A 24,889-nucleotide genomic window follows, 5' to 3' on the forward strand; every position below is an offset into this window, starting at 1 on the left:
TTCTAATGCTGATGTGTTCTAGCCCCGAAGACGTGACGCGTGACCCCGCCTCCTTCCATCGGCCGTTAGCATGCTAACAGGCTAACAGATTCATCCTCAGAGGAACATGAACGTCTGAAAGTTCGTCACAGTTCATCCAATAAGACGTCTGAGTGTGCGTGCGTGACGTCGTCATGGTAACAGCTCGACGGGGATCTCCGCGGTCCAGAGGTCGCGACCCCCCGGGGCCCTCAGCGGCTCCTTTAGCCAGCGAGGGTTGGACAGGTGAGTCAGGTGTTTCTCCTGCAGACCAATCAGAACGGCCGACCGCTCCAGGTGCTGTAGCTCCTCCCCCTGCGTGGAGGCGGAGCACAGCCAGGTCCCGCCCACATCCACCAATCCTGAAAGAGAGGTTTCCACAGGTGAGGAGATGCCTTCAGGTACGCCTCGTAAACCATCGGAGAAGACCGACGTGCTCTCCCACCTGCCACCACGCCGCGGCCGAACCTCTCTCCGGACTCCAGCAGCGTTTGGATCTGAACCCGGTTCATCGCCAGCGGGCCGCTCAGCACCGCCCTCCACTCCTCCCCCTCCCAGTCCCGCCTGGCGATGTGGATCCCCAGGGTCTGGTTCTCCAGCGGGGCCAGTAGGGGCCTCCAGCGGCTCTCCACCGTCTTCACCCCGTCCAGAACCAGACCGGCGTACGGCTGGCGGAACGACAGGCACCACACCTGCAGCGACATGTCTGCAAAACAAACAATAACCCTCACGCTCATTATGGGATGCATTATTAATCAAACATGATTAGTTCATGTTCATACACCAAATCAATAAACATGATCAGATCATGTTCATACACCAAATCAATAAACATGATCAGTTCATGTTCATACACCAAATCAATAAACATAATCAGTTCATGTTCATACACCAAATCAATAAACATGATCAGTTCATGTTCATACACCAAATCAATAAACATGATCAGTTCATGTTCATACACCAAATCAATAAACATGATCAGTTCATGTTCATACACCAAATCAATAAACATGATCAGTTCATGTTCATACACCAAATCAATAAACATGATCAGTTCATGTTCATACACCAAATCAATAAACATGATCAGTTCATGTTCATACACCAAATCAATAAACATGATCAGTTCATGTTCATACACCAAATCAATAAACATGATCAGTTCATGTTCATACACCAAATCAATAAACATGATCAGTTCATGTTCATACACCAAATCAATAAACATGATCAGTTCATGTTCATACACCAAATCAATAAACATAATCAGTTCATGTTCATACACCAAATCAATAAACATGATCAGTTCATGTTCATACACCAAATCAATAAACATGATCAGTTCATGTTCATACACCAAATCAATAAACATGATCAGTTCATGTTCATACACCAAATCAATAAACATGATCAGTTCATGTTCATACACCAAATCAATAAACATGATCAGTTCATGTTCATACACCAAATCAATAAACATGATCAGTTCATGTTCATACACCAAATCAATAAACATGATCAGTTCATGTTCATACACCAAATCAATAAACATGATCAGTTCATGTTCATACACCAAATCAATAAACATGATCAGTTCATGTTCATACACCAAACTCCACTCAATAAATCAATAAACATGAATCAGCTGCTCACTTTACACACTAAAGGTGTTCTTCATTCATATGAACAGTTGAACTCCTATAGTGACGTTATTTACTGTATTAGATGTCTTATTTGTCTAAATGATAGTTTGTTCCGATCAGAAGAGCTGCTGTTGGTTAAACTTCCTCAGACCGCTGAAACTCCTTCACAGAAACCAGGGACCTCATTCAGCAGATTTCTGGATGGAGTTTGGTGCGCAGCGCTGCGAGCAGGAGGGTGATGGTCAGCAGGCTGCAGGAACAGCTGGATAGATGGTGTTATCAGGCTGCAGGAACAGCCGCGGAGATGATCCGGTCTGTTTGTCCTCGTTGAAAGTCAGTAAATGTAGTTTTACACACTGAGTCTTCCTGACTCAGAACCAGATCCAGATCCAGAACCAGACTCCGCTCACTTCTCCCGCTGTTCATCTCTCTTCCGCTCAGGCTGCTGCTGCTTCTTCTTCTGGTTTAATGTGTGCAGCTCCGCTCTGCTGCCCTCTGCAGCTGGTGACGGGTTACCGTGGTTACAGTCTGGTTACCGCCTGGTTACCGTGGTTACCGCCTGGTTACCGTGGTGATCTCGCTGCAGCTTCAGCTTCAATAGACTCTGATTCTGTTTGGAGGTTTCCAACAATTAGAGGAATGAAAAAGCTTTTATTGATTAATTATTTAGTTTATTATTTACGGAAAATAAATACCAGGACATTTTATTTAAATTAATGCAATTTAATCACATTAACATGAAGATTAAAATTGAACTTAATGCAATTAAATCAAATTTTAAATGTAATAAAACATGAACTGTGATGTCACCACGTCACATAAAGAAACTAAAGTTTTAGTTTCATGATTAAGTAGTTATTAATTTCCACCGACATGCAGGATCACAGCACAGATCAATAAACCAATCACACGTGGTACGGGACAGGAAGTAGGTCTTACATCAGCAGCAGCAGCGATGACATCACAGAAATGAAGCAGTGGATGATGTCATTATTTTACTGCTTCCTGTTTTTACAGATGAGCTATGATGTCATCACAACGACGACACGCGATGATGTCACATAAAAAAGAATATCAGAATAATTCATAATGAAAAGCAGCGTGTGACATCACTAACAAGCTCTTCTCTGGTTACCATAGCAACTAATGAATCAGATGCTGAAACGTCTACAAGAAAATATCTACAGATACAAATAATAACAAGTAAATAAATAAATCCATAACGCCTGAAAGAAAACAAAAATCAATGATATAAATAAGATCAAAGGTTTTGATCAGCTGATCTGAACGCAGTAATATAGAATATAGATATAAAGAATATAGAATATAGATAGAAATAAAAACAGGAAGTCATTAACATTTTTATCCACGAAGAAAAAAAAAAAAAACAGTTTACAGCTGCCTGACGCCTCGTCGCGTCTTCTCCTTAACGTCTTCTCCTTAACATCTTCTCCTTAACATCTTCTCCTTAACGTCTTCTCCTTAACATCTTCTCCTTAACATCTTCTCCTTAACGTCTTCTCCTTAACATCTTCTCCTTAACATCTTCTCCTTAACGTCTTCTCGTGTCTTCTCGTTAGCGTCTCCTCGTTGGCGTTTCCTCGTTGGCGTTTCCTCGTTGGCGTCTCCTCGTTGGCGTCTCCTCGTCGCGTCTTCTCCTTAACGTCTTCTCCTTAACGTCTTCTCGTGTCTTCTCGTTGGCGTCTCCTCGTTGGCGTCTCCTCATTGGCGTCTCCTCGTTGGCGTTTCCTCGTTGGCGTCTCCTCGTTGGCGTCTCCTCGTCGCGTCTTCTCCTTAACGTCTTCTCCTTAACGTCTTCTCGTGTCTTCTCGTTGGCGTCTCCTCGTTGGCGTCTCCTCATTGGCGTCTCCTCGTTGGCGTTTCCTCGTTGGCGTCTCCTCGTTGGCGTCTCCTCGTTGCCGTTTCCTCGTTAGCGTCTCCTCGTTGGCGTCTCCTCGTCGCGTCTTCTCCTTAACGTCTTCTCGTGTCTTCTCGTTAGCGTCTCCTCGTTGGCGTTTCCTCGTTGGCGTCTCCTCGTCGCGTCTTCTCCTTAATGTCTTCTCCTTAACGTCTTCTCCTTAACGTCTTCTCGTGTCTTCTCGTTGGCGTCTCCTCGTTGGCGTTTCCTCGTTGGCGTCTCCTCGTTGGCGTCTCCTCGTTGGCGTCTCCTCGTTGCCGTTTCCTCGTTGGCGTCTCCTCGTTGGCGTCTCCTCGTTGCGTCTTCTCCTTAACGTCTCCTCGTTGGCGTCTCCTCGTTGCGTCTTCTCCTTAACGTCTCCTCGTTGGCGTCTCCTCGTTGCGTCTTCTCCTTAACGTCTCCTCGTTGGCGTCTCCTTGTTGGCATCTCCTCGTTGGCGTCTCCTCGTTAGCGTCTCCTCGTTGGCGTCTTCTCGTTAGCAATTCCTCGTTGGCGACTCCTCATTGGCTACTCTCTACTCTATTGTACTCTACTGTCCTCTACTCTACTGTCCTCTACTCCACTGTCCTCTACTCTACTCTACTGTCCTCTACTCTACTGTCCTCTACTCTACTCTACTGTCCTCTACTCTACTGTCCTCTACTCTACTGTCCTCTACTCTACTCTACTGTCCTCTACTCTACTGTCCTCTACTGTCCTCTACTCTACTCTACTCTACTCTACTCTACTGTCCTCTACTCTACTCTACTGTCCTCTACTCTACTGTCCTCTACTCTACTCTACTCTACTGTCCTCTACTCTACTGTCCTCTACTCTACTGTCCTCTACTCTACTCTACTGTCCTCTACTCTACTGTCCTCTACTCTACTCTACTCTACTCTACTCTACTCTACTCTACTGTCCTCTACTCTACTGTCCTCTACTCTACTCTACTCTACTCTACTCTACTCTACTGTCCTCTACTCTACTGTCCTCTACTCTACTGTCCTCTACTGTCCTCTACTCTACTGTCCTCTACTCTACTCTACTGTCCTCTACTCTACTGTCCTCTACTGTCCTCTACTCTACTCTACTCTACTCTACTCTACTCTACTCTACTCTACTGTCCTCTACTCTACTGTCCTCTACTCTACTCTACTCTACTGTCCTCTACTCTACTGTCCTCTACTCTACTCTACTCTACTCTACTCTACTCTACTCTACTGTCCTCTACTCTACTGTCCTCTACTCTACTCTACTCTACTGTCCTCTACTCTACTCTACTGTCCTCTACTCTACTGTCCTCTACTGTCCTCTACTCTACTCTACTCTACTCTACTCTACTCTACTCTACTGTCCTCTACTCTACTGTCCTCTACTCTACTCTACTCTACTGTCCTCTACTCTACTGTCCTCTACTCTACTCTACTCTACTCTACTCTACTCTACTCTACTCTACTGTCCTCTACTCTACTGTCCTCTACTCTACTCTACTCTACTGTCCTCTACTCTACTCTACTGTCCTCTACTCTACTGTCCTCTACTGTCCTCTACTCTACTCTACTCTACTCTACTCTACTCTACTCTACTGTCCTCTACTCTACTGTCCTCTACTCTACTCTACTCTACTGTCCTCTACTCTACTGTCCTCTACTCTACTCTACTCTACTGTCCTCTACTCTACTGTCCTCTACTCTACTGTCCTCTACTGTCCTCTACTCTACTGTCCTCTACTCTACTCTTCTGTCCTCTACTCTACTCTTCTGTCCTCTACTCTTCTGTCCTCTACTCTTCTGTCCTCTACTCTTCTGTCCTCTACTCTACTGTCCTCTACTCTACTGTCCTCTACTCTACTGTCCTCTACTCTACTCTTCTGTCCTCTACTCTACTCTTCTGTCCTCTACTCTACTGTCCTCTACTCTACTCTTCTGTCCTCTACTCTACTCTTCTGTCCTCTACTCTTCTGTCCTCTACTCTACTGTCCTCTACTCTACTGTCCTCTACTCTACTGTCCTCTACTCTGTTCCGGCTCTGCTCTGCTCTACGAGTCTGACCGGTGGAACCAGCCGACCAATCAGCTGCCAGACTAAAGGAACTACTCCTCCCATAATGCCTTAGTTCTCCTCAAACGAGCCGCCATGTTGGTTTGAGACGCCGCGGAGCAGAGCGAACCCTCACTAGCCGTTCGTGGGTGCGGTAAACATCTCCATGGTAACGGTGAGCTCAACCAATCAGAGACGTCGCCGTCACACTTAAGGATTGTGGGTAGTGAAGTTCTACTGCTATCGGACGGACCGGTGGAGCAGATGGCGTGGTAGCTGGCGGTGAGTCGACCGACATCATCACACTATGACCCTCCATGTTGACCTCTGACCTCAAATATACATTCAGGCTCCGCCTCCAGCAGGTCCACAACAATAAACACACCAATGAGAACAAAGAACTGATAATACTGACTATGACGGTTACGTGACATCATCAACTATCTAAGTGTTTCCTGTCAGGCGCCCCTCAGTCGGACCAGTCCTGGTCCTCGGGTTCAGAGTCCTCCTCTGATTCGCTGTACTCCACGGCGATGCGTCGCGACAGGATGGTGGCGACGTCGTTTCCCGTGGGCTCTCGTTTCTTGGCCTCCTCCTGCTCGCGCTGCTCCTGGACCTTCCTCAGCTGGATACCTGCAGACGGGGAGAGACCAGAACCTCAACGCTACGTCGGACCACAGGTCAGTACCACCGTGAGCACCGTGTGACAGCTGACCTCTGCGTATGGCGGCCAGCAGGTCGCTGCGGGCGTCGTTCGTCGGCACGTTGGCTCCGCCGGGAGCCTTCCTGCCGTCTGTCGTCGGGGGCAAAGGGGGAGCGGCGGCCGAGGGCGGGGCCTGGCCTCCGGGCCGGGACGGGGAGGGGACGTAGTTGGCTGGCGGAGGCGGCGGAGGGGAGGGGCTGTAGGGGCGGGACAGGACGGCGGCGCCACCTGGAGGACGAGACATTGATGAGCTGGCGGAAACATCACAGGTAGAACGTCTAAATGTGCGTTACCGTGGTTACCGGGAGCAGCTGCGGGGTGCGTTGCCATGGCAGCGGTGTTGGGGAACACCATCTGTCCCGTTGACGGCATGAGAGGGGGGGGCGGCGGCGGGGGGGCCGGAGGGATCTGATGGTCACTGAGGAGAGATGGAGGTCAAAGGTCAAACATGAGTCACTTGACACACTGCGTGTGCGTGTGCGTGTGCGTGTGCGTGTGCGTGTGCGTGTGCGTGTGCGTGTGTACTTGGCCTCCTTGGCAGCGTTGGTCCGTGCTCCGTTCTGCTCCGAGCCGGCGAGCGGCGGCTGGTGGAGATGATGCGGCTGGTTGCGGCCCAGTGAGTGTTGGCGGGCCGTTGCCGTGGCGACCACAGAGGATGCAGACGGGGGTCGGAGGGCGCGGTCCAACGACTGAGTCTGACCGCTTCCTGACACCGTCACATGATCCTTCCCATCATGCCCCTGGGCGTCATGGTGGGGGGGGAAGGAGAGGTCGTCTGACCTGGGGGGGGGGATTATAATAATATATTATTATATAACAATATACAGTCATTATTATTATTATTATTATTATAACAATAAGGAACATTTACAGCACTGGTGTATTAATAATAATAATAATAATAATAATAATATTATTATTAATAATAATAATATTAATTATAATAATGATAATAACTTACTATTACTTATTGGATGGAATAATATCAATAATTATTATAATAATAATATTTAAAATAATAGTATTAATAATAATAATAATAATAGTGTACTATTACTTATTACACTGAATATTAATCTTAACAATAATAATAATAAGGTACCATTACTTATTAGACTGAATAATATTAATAATAATATAATAATATTAATAATAATATAACAATAATAATAATAGTAGTAATAAGTTACCATTACTCATTACCCTGACCATCCGGTTCCAACAGGACAGCCTACGATAGATGGAGACCTCTCTGGTCCCAGGATGACCTCAGACTGACCTTTGACCTCGGACTGATGAGACCGTGTTTACCTGTCAGGTGACATGGAGCCGTCGGAGGTGTGGTAAGGTGACGGCGTCACCCGAGCGTCGGGGCGGAGCTCCTTGTCGTACGCCATCAGGTTCCATTCCTGTCGCCTGTTCCGAGCTTTCCGAACCTTCACAGGAAGAACAACAACAGCCCTTCAAAATAAAAGGATGGATAATAATAAAGAGATGAGAACGGGGAGGAGGAACTGACCTTCTTCACCTCCCGTCCTGAAGACTCCTCCACATGCTTCTGCTCCTGGAACACAGAGATCATTGTCATTCTGCTGCTGTCACACACACACAGGAAGTGATGTCACAGATAAAGAGATGACCCACCTTCTGGCGTCTCTTCTCTTTGCGTTTGTTCTCGGTGGCCTGAAGCATCTTCTCCCGCCACAAGCTGAAGAAGTACGACGGGTCGGTGTAGAACTTCAGACCGTCCTTCTTATCGTCCCTTCACACACACAACAATCCTCCTATTACTAATAAAGCTCTAATTACTAATAAAGCTCTAATTACTAATAAAGCTCTAATTACTACTAAAGCTCTAATTACTAATAAAGCTCTAATTACTACTAAAGCTCTAATTACTAATAAAGCTCTAATTACTAATAAAGCTCTAATTACTACTAAAGCTCTAATTACTACTAAAGCTCTAATTACTAATAAAGCTCTAATTACTAATAAAGCTCTAATTACTAATAAAGCTCTAATTACTACTAAAGCTCTAATAAAAGCTCTAATTACTACTAAAGCTCTAATTACTAATAAAGCTCTAATTACTACTAAAGCTCTAATTACTAATAAAGCTCTAATTACTAATAAAGCTCTAATTACTAATAAAGCTCTAATTACTACTAAAGCTCTAATTAAAGCTCTAATTACTACTAAAGCTCTAATTACTAATAAAGCTCTAATTACTACTAAAGCTCTAATTACTAATAAAGCTCTAATTACTACTAAAGCTCTAATTAAAGCTCTAATTACTAATAAAGCTCTAATTACTACTAAAGCTCTAATTACTACTAAAGCTCTAATTACTAATAAAGCTCTAATTACTAATAAAGCTCTAATTACTACTAAAGCTCTAATTACTAATAAAGCTCTAATTACTACTAAAGCTCTAATTACTACTAAAGCTCTAATTACTAATAAAGCTCTAATTACTAATAAAGCTCTAATTACTACTAAAGCTCTAATTAAAGCTCTAATTACTACTAAAGCTCTAATTACTAATAAAGCTCTAATTACTACTAAAGCTCTAATTACTAATAAAGCTCTAATTACTAATAAAGCTCTAATTACTAATAAAGCTCTAATTACTACTAAAGCTCTAATTAAAGCTCTAATTACTACTAAAGCTCTAATTACTAATAAAGCTCTAATTACTACTAAAGCTCTAATTACTAATAAAGCTCTAATTACTACTAAAGCTCTAATTAAAGCTCTAATTACTACTAAAGCTCTAATTACTACTAAAGCTCTAATTACTAATAAAGCTCTAATTACTACTAAAGCTCTAATTACTAATAAAGCTCTAATTACTACTAAAGCTCTAATTACTACTAAAGCTCTAATTACTAATAAAGCTCTAATTACTAATAAAGCTCTTATTACTAATTACAGAAGTGACATGAGAGGGTGGAGCTATGTACATGTACAGGATGCTGAACTGACCTGTAGGGGGTCAGGATGTTGAACTGACCTGTAAGGGGTCAGGATGTTAAACTGACCTGTAGGGGGTCAGGATGTTGAACTGACCTGTAGGGAGTCAGGATGTTAAACTGACCTGTAGGGGGTCAGGATGCTGAACTGACCTGTAGGGGGTCAGGATGTTGAACTGACCTGTAGGGGGTCAGGATGTTAAACTGACCTGTAAGGGGTCAGGATGTTGAACTGACCTGTAAGGGGTCAGGATGCTGAACTGACCTGTAGGGGGTCAGGATGCTGAACTGACCTGTAGGGGGTCAGGATGTTAAACTGACCTGTAAGGGGTCAGGATGCTGAACTGACCTGTAGGGGGTCAGAATGCTGAACTGACCTGTAGGGGGTCAGGATGTTGAACTGACCTGTAGGGGGTCAGGATGTTAAACTGACCTGTAGGGGGTCAGGATGCTGAACTGACCTGTAGGGGGTCAGGATGTTAAACTGACCTGTAAGGGGTCAGGATGTTAAACTGACCTGTAAGGGGTCAGGATGTTGAACTGACCTGTAGGGGGTCAGGATGTTGAACTGACCTGTAGGGGGTCAGGATGCTGAACTGACCTGTAGGGGGTCAGGATGCTGAACTGACCTGTAGGGGGTCAGGATGTTAAACTGACCTGTAGGGGGTCAGGATGCTGAACTGACCTGTAGGGGGTCAGGATGCTGAACTGACCTGTAGGGGGTCAGGATGTTAAACTGACCTGTAGGGGGTCAGGATGCTGAACTGACCTGTAGGGGGTCAGGATGCTGAACTGACCTGTAGGGGGTCAGGATGCTGAACTGACCTGTAGGGGGTCAGGATGCTGAACTGACCTGTAGGGGGTCAGGATGTTAAACTGACCTGTAGGGGGTCAGGATGCTGAACTGACCTGTAGGGGGTCAGGATGCTGAACTGACCTGTAGGGGGTCAGGATGCTGAACTGACCTGTAGGGGGTCAGGATGTTGAACTGACCTGTAGGGGGTCAGGATGCTGAACTGACCTGTAGGGGGTCAGGATGCTGAACTGACCTGTAGGGGGTCAGGATGTTAAACTGACCTGTAGGGGGTCAGGATGCTGAACTGACCTGTAGGGGGTCAGGATGCTGAACTGACCTGTAGGGGGTCAGGATGCTGAACTGACCTGTAGGGGGTCAGGATGCTGAACTGACCTGTAGGGGGTCAGGATGTTAAACTGACCTGTAGGGGGTCAGGATGTTAAACTGACCTGTAGGGGGTCAGGATGTTAAACTGACCTGTAGGGGGTCAGGATGCTGAACTGACCTGTAGGGGGTCAGGATGTTAAACTGACCTGTAGGGGGTCAGGATGCTGAACTGACCTGTAGGGGGTCAGGATGCTGAACTGACCTGTAGGGGGTCAGGATGTTGAGGGGCGGCGGTTTGTCGCAGCGTTGGTACATCTCCAGAACCGGGTTGAGGATGGAGCTCCGTGACACCACCTGCTGGTCCTGGATGGTGCTGCTCCTGAAAGCCTTCCTCATGTTGATGTCCTGCAGAGACACTAGACCACAAACAGTACTATTACTACGTAGTAGGACTACTAGTATTAGTACTAGTAGTACTAGTAGGACTAGTAGTAGTAGTAGTAGTAGTACTAGTAGGACTAGTAGTAGTAGTAGTAGTAGTAGTAGTAGTAGTAGTAGTAGGACTAGTAGTAGTAGTAGAAGTAGTACTAGTAGGACTAGTAGTAGGACTAGTAGAAGTAGTAGTAGTACTAGTAGGACTAGTAGTAGTACTAGTAGGACTACTAGTAGTAGTACTAGTAGTACTAGTAGGACTAGTAGTAGTAGTTCTAGCAGTAGGACTACTAGTAGTAGTACTAGTAGGACTAGTAGTAGTAGTAGAACTAGTAGTACTAGTAGTAGTAGGACTACTAGTAGTAGTACTAGTAGGACTACTAGTAGTAGTAGTAGGACTAGTAGTAGTAGTAGTACTAATAGTAGTAGTACTAGTAAGACTATTAGTAGTAGTAGGACTAGTAGTAGTAGTAGTAGTAGTACTACTAGTAGTGGTAAGACTATTAGTAGTAGTAGTACTAGTAGTAGTAGTAGTAATACTAGTAATACTAGTAATAGTAGTAATAGTAGTAGTAGTAGAAATACTAGTAGTAGTAGTAGTAGTGTTAGTAGTAGTAGTAATATTAGTAGTAGTAGTACTTCTAGTAGTAGTAGTAGTAGTAATAGTAGTAGTAGTAGAAATACTAGTAGTAGTAGTAGTAGTAGTAGTAGTAGTACTACTAGTAGTAGTAGTAGTAGTAGTAATACTAGTAGTAGTAGTAGTAGTGTTAGTAGTAGTAGTAATATTAGTAGTAGTAGTAGTAGTTAGTAGTAGTAGTAATATTAGTAGTAGTAGTACTACTAGTAGTAGTAGTAGTAGTACTACTAGTAGTAGTAGTAGTAGTAGTAGTAGTGTTAGTAGTAGTAGTAATATTAGTAGTAGTAGTACTTTTAGTAGTAGTAGTAGTAGAAATACTAGTAGTAGTAGTAGTAGTAGTAGTAGTAGTAGTAATACTAGTAGTAGTAGTAGTAGTGTTAGTAGTAGTAGTAATATTAGTAGTAGTAGTACTAGCAGTAGTAGTAATAGTAGTAGTAATACTAGTAGTGGTAGTAGTAGTAGTAGTAGTAGTAGTAGTAGTAGTACTAGGACTAGTAGTAGTAGTAGTAGCTGTGGTCAGTTGCTGACTCACCTTCCTCCACGGTGGAGTCCAGCTGTGTGACCTTCACCGCCAGCAGGTCGACTCTCTCCTGCAGGTTGCTCATCCTCAGGTGGAAACCGTTGGCCTCCGTGAACAGCTCGCTGAAGATGTCCTCCGCATGGCGACCTGCACGCCACGACATCACAGGAAACACAAACCAACCACATTCACCTGATCTGATCTGATCTGACTGATCTGACTGATCTGATCTGATCTGATCTGATCTGACTGATCTGACTGATCTGATCTGATCTGATCTGACTGATCTGATCTGATCTGATCTGACTGATCTGACTGATCTGACTGATCTGATCTGATCTGATCTGATCTGACTGATCTGATCTGATCTGATCTGATCTGACTGATCTGACTGATCTGATCTGACTGATCTGACCTGATCTGATCTGATCTGACTGATCTGACTGATCTGATCTGATCTGACTGATCTGACTGATCTGACTGATCTGATCTGATCTGATCTGATCTGACTGATCTGATCTGATCTGATCTAATCTGACTGATCTGATCTGATCTGATCTGATCTGACTGATCTGATCTAAGATGATCTGATCTGACTGATCTGATCTGATCTGATCCGACTGATCTGATCTGATCTGACTAAACTGATCTGATCTGATCTGATCTGATCTGACTGATCTGATCTGATCTGACTGATCTGATCTGATCTGATCTGATGTGATGTGATGTGATGTGATGTGATGTGATCTGATCTGACTGATCTGATCTGATCTGATCTGATGTGATGTGATGTGATCTGATCTGATCTGATCTGATCTGATCTGACTGATCTGATCTGATCTGATCTGATCTGATCTGACTGATCTGATCTGATCTGATCTAATCTGACTGATCTGATCTGATCTGACTGATCTGATCTGACTGATATGACTGATCTGACTGATCTGATCTGATCTGACTGATCTGACTGATCTGATCTAATCTGACTGATCTGATCTGATCTGATCTGACTGATCTGATCTGATCTGATCTGACTGATCTGATCTAAGATGATCTGATCTGACTGATCTGATCTGATCTGATCCGACTGATCTGATCTGATCTGACTAAACTGATCTGATCTGATCTGATCTGATCTGACTGATCTGATCTGATCTGACTGATCTGATCTGATCTGATCTGATCTGATGTGATGTGATGTGATGTGATGTGATCTGATCTGATCTGACTGATCTGATCTGATCTGATCTGATCTGATCTGATCTGCTCTGCTCTGCTCTGCAGCTGTTCTGAGATCAGATTCCAGTCTGAACTCTAGTGTTCTGGGTTCTGTAGTCCAGACCAAGACTGTGTTGTAGTTCATGGTGTTCAGGTGTCACTCACTGAGTCCTCCCAGCTGTTTGATGACGGCGGCCAGCGTGCTGTTGGTGACACACTCCAGCTCACTGACGACGCCATCAGGCAGAGCGCAGCGACACAAATACCTGGGTTCAATGATCCGCTTCACCAACGGCATGGCTCACCTGGAGAGAGGGGAGGGGGTCACATGACATGGTCTCAGATGAAGAGCACTGATACTTGGCCTCTATTCAGCCCTACCTGTCTCCATGGCAACAGCCGGTTGAGGTCAGGTGAGAGGTGAAGCCCTGCCCCTTCCTGTGACCACCATGGGACCTTATAGTGGTATGGTAACCATAGAAACCAGCCCCCTCTCCCTAACCAGTGGTAACCATAGAAACCACCCCTCCTCCCTAACCAGTGGTAACCATAGAAACCACCCATCCTCCCTAACCACTGGTAACCATAGAAACCACCCCTCCTCCCTAACCAGTTGTAACCTGAACAGGGCCGTAATACCAGGTGTGAACATGACGTTAATACCAGGTGTGAACATGACGTTAATACCAGGTGTTAACATGACGTTAATACCAGGTGTGAACATGACGTTAATACCAGGTGTGAACATGACGTTAATACCAGGTGTGAACATGACGTTAATACCAGGTGTGAACATGACGTTAATACCAGGTGTTAACATGACGTTAATACCAGGTGTGAACATGACGTTAATACCAGGTGTGAACATGACGTTAATACCAGGTGTGAACATGACGTTAATACCAGGTGTGAACATGACGTTAATACCAGGTGTGAACATGACGTTAATAACAGGTGTGAACATGACGTTAATACCAGGTGTGAACATGACGTTAATACCAGGTGTGAACATGACGTTAATATCAGGTGTGAACAGGGCCTTAATACCAGGTGTGAACATGATGTTAATACCAGGTGTGAACATGACGTTAATACCAGATGTGAACATGACGTTAATATCAGGTGTTAACATTACGTTAATACCAGGTGTGAACATGATGTTAATATCAGGTGTGAACATGACGTTAATACCAGGTGTGAACATGATGTTAATACCAGGTGTGAACATGACGTTAATACCAGATGTGAACATGACGTTAATATCAGGTGTTAACATTACGTTAATACCAGGTGTGAACATGATGTTAATACCAGGTGTGAACATGACGTTAATACCAGATGTGAACATGACGTTAATATCAGGTGTTAACATTACGTTAATACCAGGTGTGAACATGATGTTAATACCAGGTGTGAACATGACGTTAATACCAGGTGTGAACATGACGTTAATACCAGGTGTGAACATGACGTTAATACCAGGTGTGAACATGACGTTAATACCTGGTGTGAACATGACGTTAATACCAGGTGTGAACATGACGTTAATAACAGGTGTGAACATGATGTTAATATCAGGTGTGAACATGACGTTAATACCAGGTGTGAACATGATGTTAATACCAGGTGTGAACATGACGTTAATACCAGATGTGAACATGACGTTAATATCAGGTGTTAACATTACGTTAATACCAGGTGTGAACATGATGTTAATACCAGGTGTGAACATGACGTTAATACCAGATGTGAACATGACGTTAATATCAGGTGTTAACATTACGTTAATACCAGGTGTGAACATGACGTTAATACCAGGTGTGAACATGACGTTAATACCAGGTGTGAACATGACGTTAATACCAGGTGTGAACATGACGTTAATATCAGGTGTGAACATGACGTTAATACCAGGTGTGAACATGACGTTAATACCAGGTGTGAACATGACGTTAATACCTGGTGTGAACATGACGTTAATACCAGGTGTGAACATGACGTTAATACCAGGTGTTAACATGACGTTAATACCAGGTGTGAACATTACGTTAATACCAGGTGTGAACATGACGTTAATACCAGGTGTTAACATGACGTTAATACCTGGTGTGAACATGATGTTAATATCAGGTGTGAACATGAAGTTAATATCAGGTGTGAACATGACGTTAATACCAGGTGTGAACATGACGTTAATACCAGGTGTGAACATGACGTTAATACCAGGTGTTAACATGACGTTAATACCAGGTGTGAACATGACGTTAATACCTGGTGTGAACATGACGTTAATATCAGGTGTGAACATGAAGTTAATTCCAGGTGTGAACATGACGTTAATACCAGGTGTGAACATGACGTTAATACCAGGTGTGAACATTACGTTAATACCAGGTGTGAACATGACGTTAATACCAGGTGTTAACATGACGTTAATACCAGGTGTGAACATGACGTTAATACCTGGTGTGAACATGACGTTAATATCAGGTGTGAACATGAAGTTAATTCCAGGTGTGAACATGACGTTAATACCAGGTGTGAACATGATGTTAATATCAGGTGTGAACATGAAGTTAATTCCAGGTGTGAACATGACGTTAATACCAGGTGTGAACATGACGTTAATACCAGGTGTGAACATGATGTTAATATCAGGTGTGAACATGAAGTTAATTCCAGGTGTGAACATGACGTTAATACCAGGTGTGAACATGACGTTAATACCAGGTGTGAACATGACGTTAATATCAGGTGTGAACAGGCCTTAATACCAGGTGTGAACATGATGTTAATACCAGGTGTGAACATGACGTTAATACCAGGTGTGAACATGACGTTAATATCAGGTGTTAACATTACCTTAATAAAAGGTGTGAACATGATGTTAATATCAGGTGTGAACATGACGTTAATATCAGGTGTGAACATGACGTTAATACCAGGTGTGAACATGACGTTAATACCAGGTGTGAACATGACGTTAATACCTGGTGTGAACATGACGTTAATACCAGGTGTGAACATGACGTTAATACCAGGTGTGAACATGACGTTAATACCAGGTGTTAACATGACGTTAATACCAGGTGTGAACATGACGTTAATACCAGGTGTGAACATGACGTTAATACCAGGTGTTAACATGACGTTAATACCAGGTGTGAACATGACGTTAATAACAGGTGTGAACATGACGTTAATACCAGGTGTGAACATGACGTTAATACCAGGTGTGAACATGACGTTAATACCAGGTGTGAACATGACGTTAATACCAGGTGTGAACATGAAGTTAATATCAGGTGTGAACATGACGTTAATACCAGGTGTGAACATGACGTTAATACCAGGTGTGAACATGAAGTTAATACCAGGTGTGAACATGACGTTAATATCAGGTGTGAACATGACGTTAATACCAGGTGTGAACATGACGTTAATACCAGGTGTGAACATGACGTTAATACCAGGTGTGAACATGACGTTAATACCAGGTGTGAACATGACGTTAATATCAGGTGTTAACATTACGTTAATACCAGGTGTGAACATGATGTTAATATCAGGTGTGAACATGACGTTAATATCAGGTGTGAACATGAAGTTAATACCAGGTGTGAACATGACGTTAATATCAGGTGTGAACATGAAGTTAATTCCAGGTGTGAACATGACGTTAATACCAGGTGTGAACATGATGTTAATATCAGGTGTGAACATGAAGTTAATTCCAGGTGTGAACATGACGTTAATACCAGGTGTGAACATGACGTTAATACCAGGTGTGAACATGACGTTAATATCAGGTGTGAACAGGCCTTAATACCAGGTGTGAACATGATGTTAATACCAGGTGTGAACATGACGTTAATACCAGGTGTGAACATGACGTTAATATCAGGTGTTAACATTACGTTAATAAAAGGTGTGAACATGATGTTAATATCAGGTGTGAACATGACGTTAATATCAGGTGTGAACATGACGTTAATACCAGGTGTGAACATGACGTTAATATCAGGTGTTAACATTACGTTAATACCAGGTGTGAACATGATGTTAATATCAGGTGTGAACATGACGTTAATATCAGGTGTGAACATGAAGTTAATACCAGGTGTGAACATGACGTTAATATCAGGTGTGAACATGAAGTTAATTCCAGGTGTGAACATGACGTTAATACCAGGTGTGAACATGATGTTAATATCAGGTGTGAACATGAAGTTAATTCCAGGTGTGAACATGACGTTAATACCAGGTGTGAACATGACGTTAATACCAGGTGTGAACATGACGTTAATATCAGGTGTGAACAGGCCTTAATACCAGGTGTGAACATGATGTTAATACCAGGTGTGAACATGACGTTAATACCAGGTGTGAACATGACGTTAATATCAGGTGTTAACATTACGTTAATAAAAGGTGTGAACATGATGTTAATATCAGGTGTGAACATGACGTTAATACCAGGTGTGAACATGAAGTTAATATCAGGTGTGAACATGACGTTAATACCAGGTGTGAACATGACGTTAATACCAGGTGTGAACATGAAGTTAATATCAGGTGTGAACATGACGTTAATACCAGGTGTGAACATGACGTTAATATCAGGTGTGAACATGACGTTAATACCAGGTGTGAACATGAAGTTAATATCAGGTGTGAACATGACGTTAATACCAGGTGTGAACATGACGTTAATATCAGGTGTGAACATGACGTTAATACCAGGTGTGAACATGAAGTTAATATCAGGTGTGAACATGACGTTAATACCAGGTGTGAACATGACGTTAATATCAGGTGTGAACATGACGTTAATACCAGGTGTGAACATGATGTTAATATCAGGTGTGAACAGGGCCTTAATACCAGGTGTGAACATGATGTTAATACCAGGTGTGAACATGACGTTAATACCAGGTGTGAACATGACGTTAATATCAGGTGTGAACATGACGTTAATACCAGGTGTGAACATGACGTTAATACCAGGTGTGAACATGACGTTAATACCAGGTGTGAACATGACGTTAATACCAGGTGTGAACATGACGTTAATACCAGGTGTGAACATGATGTTAATATCAGGTGTGAACATGACGTTAATACCAGGTGTGAACATGAAGTTAATATCAGGTGTGAACATGACGTTAATACCAGGTGTGAACATGACGTTAATACCTGGTGTGAACATGACGTTAATATCAGGTGTGAACATGACGTTAATACCAGGTGTGAACATGACGTTAATACCAGGTGTTAACATGACGTTAATACCAGGTGTGAACATGACGTTAATACCAGGTGTTAACATGAAGTTAATATCAGGTGTGAACATGACGTTAATACCAGGTGTGAACATGACGTTAATACCAGGTGTGAACATGAAGTTAATATCAGGTGTGAACATGACGTTAATACCAGGTGTGAACATGACGTTAATACCAGGTGTGAACATGAAGTTAATATCAGGTGTGAACATGACGTTAATACCAGGTGTGAACATGACGTTAATATCAGGTGTGAACATGACGTTAATACCAGGTGTGAACATGAAGTTAATATCAGGTGTGAACATGACGTTAATACCAGGTGTGAACATGACGTTAATACCAGGTGTGAACATGAAGTTAATATCAGGTGTGAACATGACGTTAATACCAGGTGTGAACATGACGTTAATACCAGGTGTGAACATGAAGTTAATATCAGGTGTGAACATGACGTTAATACCAGGTGTGAACATGACGTTAATATCAGGTGTGAACATGACGTTAATACCAGGTGTGAACATGAAGTTAATATCAGGTGTGAACAGGGCGTTAATACCAGGTGTGAACATGACGTTAATACCAGGTGTGAACATGACGTTAATATCAGGTGTGAACATGACGTTAATACCAGGTGTGAACATGACGTTAATACCAGGTGTGAACATGACGTTAATACCAGGTGTTAACATGACGTTAATACCAGGTGTTAACATGACGTTAATACCAGGTGTTAACATGACGTTAATACCAGGTGTGAACATGACGTTAATATCAGGTGTGAACATGACGTTAATACCAGGTGTGAACATGACGTTAATATCAGGTGTGAACATGACGTTAATACCAGGTGTGAACATGACGTTAATATCAGGTGTGAACATGACGTTAATACCAGGTGTGAACATGAAGTTAATATCAGGTGTGAACATGACGTTAATACCAGGTGTGAACATGACGTTAATACCAGGTGTGAACATGAAGTTAATACCAGGTGTGAACATGACGTTAATACCAGGTGTGAACATGACGTTAATACCAGGTGTGAACATGACGTTAATATCAGGTGTGAACATGACGTTAATACCAGGTGTGAACATGACGTTAATACCAGGTGTGAACATGACGTTAATACCAGGTGTGAACATGACGTTAATACCAGGTGTGAACATGAAGTTAATATCAGGTGTGAACATGACGTTAATACCAGGTGTGAACATGACGTTAATACCAGGTGTGAACAGGGCGTTAATACCAGGTGTGAACATGACGTTAATACCAGGTGTGAACATGATGTTAATATCAGGTGTGAACATGAAGTTAATTCCAGGTGTGAACATGACGTTAATACCAGGTGTGAACATGACGTTAATACCAGGTGTGAACATGACGTTAATATCAGGTGTGAACAGGCCTTAATACCAGGTGTGAACATGATGTTAATACCAGGTGTGAACATGACGTTAATACCAGGTGTGAACATGACGTTAATATCAGGTGTTAACATTACGTTAATAAAAGGTGTGAACATGATGTTAATATCAGGTGTGAACATGACGTTAATATCAGGTGTGAACATGACGTTAATACCAGGTGTGAACATGACGTTAATATCAGGTGTTAACATTACGTTAATACCAGGTGTGAACATGATGTTAATATCAGGTGTGAACATGACGTTAATATCAGGTGTGAACATGAAGTTAATACCAGGTGTGAACATGACGTTAATATCAGGTGTGAACATGAAGTTAATTCCAGGTGTGAACATGACGTTAATACCAGGTGTGAACATGATGTTTATATCAGGTGTGAACATGAAGTTAATTCCAGGTGTGAACATGACGTTAATACCAGGTGTGAACATGACGTTAATACCAGGTGTGAACATGACGTTAATATCAGGTGTGAACAGGCCTTAATACCAGGTGTGAACATGATGTTAATACCAGGTGTGAACATGACGTTAATACCAGGTGTGAACATGACGTTAATATCAGGTGTTAACATTACGTTAATAAAAGGTGTGAACATGATGTTAATATCAGGTGTGAACATGACGTTAATACCAGGTGTGAACATGAAGTTAATATCAGGTGTGAACATGACGTTAATACCAGGTGTGAACATGACGTTAATACCAGGTGTGAACATGAAGTTAATATCAGGTGTGAACATGACGTTAATACCAGGTGTGAACATGACGTTAATATCAGGTGTGAACATGACGTTAATACCAGGTGTGAACATGAAGTTAATATCAGGTGTGAACATGACGTTAATACCAGGTGTGAACATGACGTTAATATCAGGTGTGAACATGACGTTAATACCAGGTGTGAACATGAAGTTAATATCAGGTGTGAACATGACGTTAATACCAGGTGTGAACATGACGTTAATATCAGGTGTGAACATGACGTTAATACCAGGTGTGAACATGATGTTAATATCAGGTGTGAACAGGGCCTTAATACCAGGTGTGAACATGATGTTAATACCAGGTGTGAACATGACGTTAATACCAGGTGTGAACATGACGTTAATATCAGGTGTGAACATGACGTTAATACCAGGTGTGAACATGACGTTAATACCAGGTGTGAACATGACGTTAATACCAGGTGTGAACATGACGTTAATACCAGGTGTGAACATGACGTTAATACCAGGTGTGAACATGATGTTAATATCAGGTGTGAACATGACGTTAATACCAGGTGTGAACATGAAGTTAATATCAGGTGTGAACATGACGTTAATACCAGGTGTGAACATGACGTTAATACCTGGTGTGAACATGACGTTAATATCAGGTGTGAACATGACGTTAATACCAGGTGTGAACATGACGTTAATACCAGGTGTTAACATGACGTTAATACCAGGTGTGAACATGACGTTAATACCAGGTGTTAACATGAAGTTAATATCAGGTGTGAACATGACGTTAATACCAGGTGTGAACATGACGTTAATACCAGGTGTGAACATGAAGTTAATATCAGGTGTGAACATGACGTTAATACCAGGTGTGAACATGACGTTAATACCAGGTGTGAACATGAAGTTAATATCAGGTGTGAACATGACGTTAATACCAGGTGTGAACATGACGTTAATATCAGGTGTGAACATGACGTTAATACCAGGTGTGAACATGAAGTTAATATCAGGTGTGAACATGACGTTAATACCAGGTGTGAACATGACGTTAATACCAGGTGTGAACATGAAGTTAATATCAGGTGTGAACATGACGTTAATACCAGGTGTGAACATGACGTTAATACCAGGTGTGAACATGAAGTTAATATCAGGTGTGAACATGACGTTAATACCAGGTGTGAACATGACGTTAATATCAGGTGTGAACATGACGTTAATACCAGGTGTGAACATGAAGTTAATATCAGGTGTGAACAGGGCGTTAATACCAGGTGTGAACATGACGTTAATACCAGGTGTGAACATGACGTTAATATCAGGTGTGAACATGACGTTAATACCAGGTGTGAACATGACGTTAATACCAGGTGTGAACATGACGTTAATACCAGGTGTTAACATGACGTTAATACCAGGTGTTAACATGACGTTAATACCAGGTGTTAACATGACGTTAATACCAGGTGTGAACATGACGTTAATATCAGGTGTGAACATGACGTTAATACCAGGTGTGAACATGACGTTAATATCAGGTGTGAACATGACGTTAATACCAGGTGTGAACATGACGTTAATATCAGGTGTGAACATGACGTTAATACCAGGTGTGAACATGAAGTTAATATCAGGTGTGAACATGACGTTAATACCAGGTGTGAACATGACGTTAATACCAGGTGTGAACATGAAGTTAATACCAGGTGTGAACATGACGTTAATACCAGGTGTGAACATGACGTTAATACCAGGTGTGAACATGACGTTAATATCAGGTGTGAACATGACGTTAATACCAGGTGTGAACATGACGTTAATACCAGGTGTGAACATGACGTTAATACCAGGTGTGAACATGACGTTAATACCAGGTGTGAACATGAAGTTAATATCAGGTGTGAACATGACGTTAATACCAGGTGTGAACATGACGTTAATACCAGGTGTGAACAGGGCGTTAATACCAGGTGTGAACATGACGTTAATACCAGGTGTGAACATGACGTTAATACCAGGTGTGAACATGAAGTTAATATCAGGTGTGAACATGACGTTAATACCAGGTGTGAACATGACGTTAATACCAGGTGTGAACATGAAGTTAATATCAGGTGTGAACATGACGTTAATACCAGGTGTGAACATGACGTTAATATCAGGTGTGAACATGACGTTAATACCAGGTGTGAACATGAAGTTAATATCAGGTGTGAACATGACGTTAATACCAGGTGTGAACATGAAGTTAATATCAGGTGTGAACATGACGTTAATACCAGGTGTGAACATGACGTTAATACCAGGTGTGAACATGACGTTAATACCAGGTGTGAACATGACGTTAATACCAGGTGTGAACATGACGTTAATACCAGGTGTGAACATGAAGTTAATATCAGGTGTGAACATGACGTTAATACCAGGTGTGAACATGACGTTAATACCAGGTGTGAACATGACGTTAATACCAGGTGTGAACATGACGTTAATACCAGGTGTGAACATGACGTTAATACCAGGTGTGAACATGACGTTAATACCAGGTGTGAACATGACGTTAATACCAGGTGTGAACATGACGTTAATATCAGGTGTGAACATGACGTTAATATCAGGTGTGAACATGACGTTAATACCAGGTGTGAACATGACGTTAATACCAGGTGTGAACATGACGTTAATACCAGGTGTGAACATGACGTTAATACCAGGTGTGAACATGACGTTAATACCAGGTGTGAACATGAAGTTAATACCAGGTGTGAACATGACGTTAATATCAGGTGTGAACATGACGTTAATACCAGGTGTGAACATGACGTTAATATCAGGTGTGAACATGACGTTAATACCAGGTGTGAACATGACGTTAATATCAGGTGTGAACATGACGTTAATACCAGGTGTGAACATGACGTTAATACCAGGTGTGAACATGACGTTAATACCAGGTGTGAACATGACGTTAATACCAGGTGTGAACATGACGTTAATACCAGGTGTGAACATGAAGTTAATATCAGGTGTGAACATGACGTTAATACCAGGTGTGAACATGACGTTAATACCAGGTGTGAACATGACGTTAATACCAGGTGTGAACATGACGTTAATACCAGGTGTGAACATGACGTTAATACCAGGTGTGAACATGACGTTAATACCAGGTGTGAACATGACGTTAATACCAGGTGTGAACATGACGTTAATACCAGGTGTGAACATGACGTTAATACCAGGTGTGAACATGACGTTAATACCAGGTGTGAACATGACGTTAATACCAGGTGTGAACATGAAGTTAATACCAGGTGTTAACATGAAGTTAATACCAGGTGTGAACATGACGTTAATACCAGGTGTGAACAGGGCCTTAATGCCCACACCTGTCTCACATCTGGTCTACTGTCTGACCAGAGAGAGGAGTCCAGATCTTCATTAACCGGTAACCACACGCACGCACGCACGCACGCACGCACGCACTCACACACACTATCAGAAGCTGGTTGCATTACGTCATGCAGTCATTTCAGCACAGCGTGTGTGTGTGTGTGTGTGTGTGTGTGTGTGTGTGTGTGTGTGTGTGTTATGGTCTGTACGGTCTGATCGCTCATGACGTCATCACCGGGACCGGATGACTGACAGGTCAGTGATCAGAGAGACCGTCGCGAGCCGCGGATCGATGGATAACACGTCAGAGACTCACCTCCGGTAGTAGCCCCGGTAGCTCCGGTTATAGCCCCAGTAGTAGCACCGTCAGTAGCTCCGGTACCTCCGGTAGTAGCTCCGGTTATAGCTCCGGTACCCCCAGTAGTAGCCCCGGTAGTAGCTCCGGTGTCCGGTTCGTCCTGCTGAGGCTCCTCCGTCTCAGAGCAGCGAGCAGCGACTCTTCACATCCTCTGACCAGGAATGATGAGGAGGAGACGACGAAGACTCATCGGAGCTGCTCGGCTCCTTCCGGACAACTTCGGCCGGTTGCTACATGATTATATATACACATGTATATATACACATGTGTATATAGACACATGTGTCTATAGACACATGTGTCTATAGACACATGTGTCTATAAACACATGTGTTTATAGACACATGTGTCTATATAGATAGAATAAAATAATATAATAATTAGATAAAATTAAAAAAAGATAAAACAATTAGGTAAAATAAAATAATAAAATAATAGGATTTATGCAGATGTGTCCAGATGAGCAGTTTTATTATTAA

General features: G+C 42.6%; 3 protein-coding genes across 3 annotated transcripts in view; 1 reads left to right on the top strand and 2 right to left on the bottom strand.

Annotated features, from left to right (window-relative positions):
• The window catches only part of LOC141765093 (protein EOLA1), a 2,393-nt gene extending 576 nt beyond the window's left edge, over positions 1–1,817 (bottom strand). The window contains exons 1-3 of the mRNA XM_074630959.1: positions 1,675–1,817; positions 464–724; positions 1–380 (exon numbers count right to left, since the gene is read on the bottom strand). The exon at positions 1–380 is cut by the window's left edge and continues 576 nt beyond it. Coding sequence (XP_074487060.1) covers positions 172–380; positions 464–722 — 468 coding nt within the window. The 5' untranslated portion in view covers positions 723–724; positions 1,675–1,817 and the 3' untranslated portion in view covers positions 1–171. The remainder of the gene's footprint in view (positions 381–463; positions 725–1,674) is intronic.
• The window catches only part of eif4a3 (eukaryotic translation initiation factor 4A3), a 69,912-nt gene that overhangs the window by 8,993 nt on the left and 36,030 nt on the right, over positions 1–24,889 (top strand). The window lies entirely within an intron of this gene.
• On the bottom strand, positions 1,778–24,657 carry LOC141765089 (actin-binding protein WASF3-like). The gene is made up of 11 exons (XM_074630954.1): positions 24,369–24,657; positions 13,374–13,513; positions 12,003–12,137; positions 10,664–10,817; positions 7,951–8,068; positions 7,826–7,870; positions 7,618–7,742; positions 6,832–7,086; positions 6,609–6,724; positions 6,319–6,534; positions 1,778–6,236 (listed from the first exon to the last, which is right to left on the bottom strand). The coding sequence occupies exons 2-11, from the start codon at positions 13,504–13,506 to the stop codon at positions 6,073–6,075; spliced, it is 1,461 nt and encodes a 486-aa protein (XP_074487055.1). The 5' UTR covers positions 13,507–13,513; positions 24,369–24,657; the 3' UTR covers positions 1,778–6,072.

This window comes from Sebastes fasciatus, chromosome 3, assembly GCF_043250625.1.
Source record: "Sebastes fasciatus isolate fSebFas1 chromosome 3, fSebFas1.pri, whole genome shotgun sequence".
In the NCBI taxonomy this organism is placed as follows: Eukaryota; Metazoa; Chordata; class Actinopteri; order Perciformes; family Sebastidae; genus Sebastes; species Sebastes fasciatus.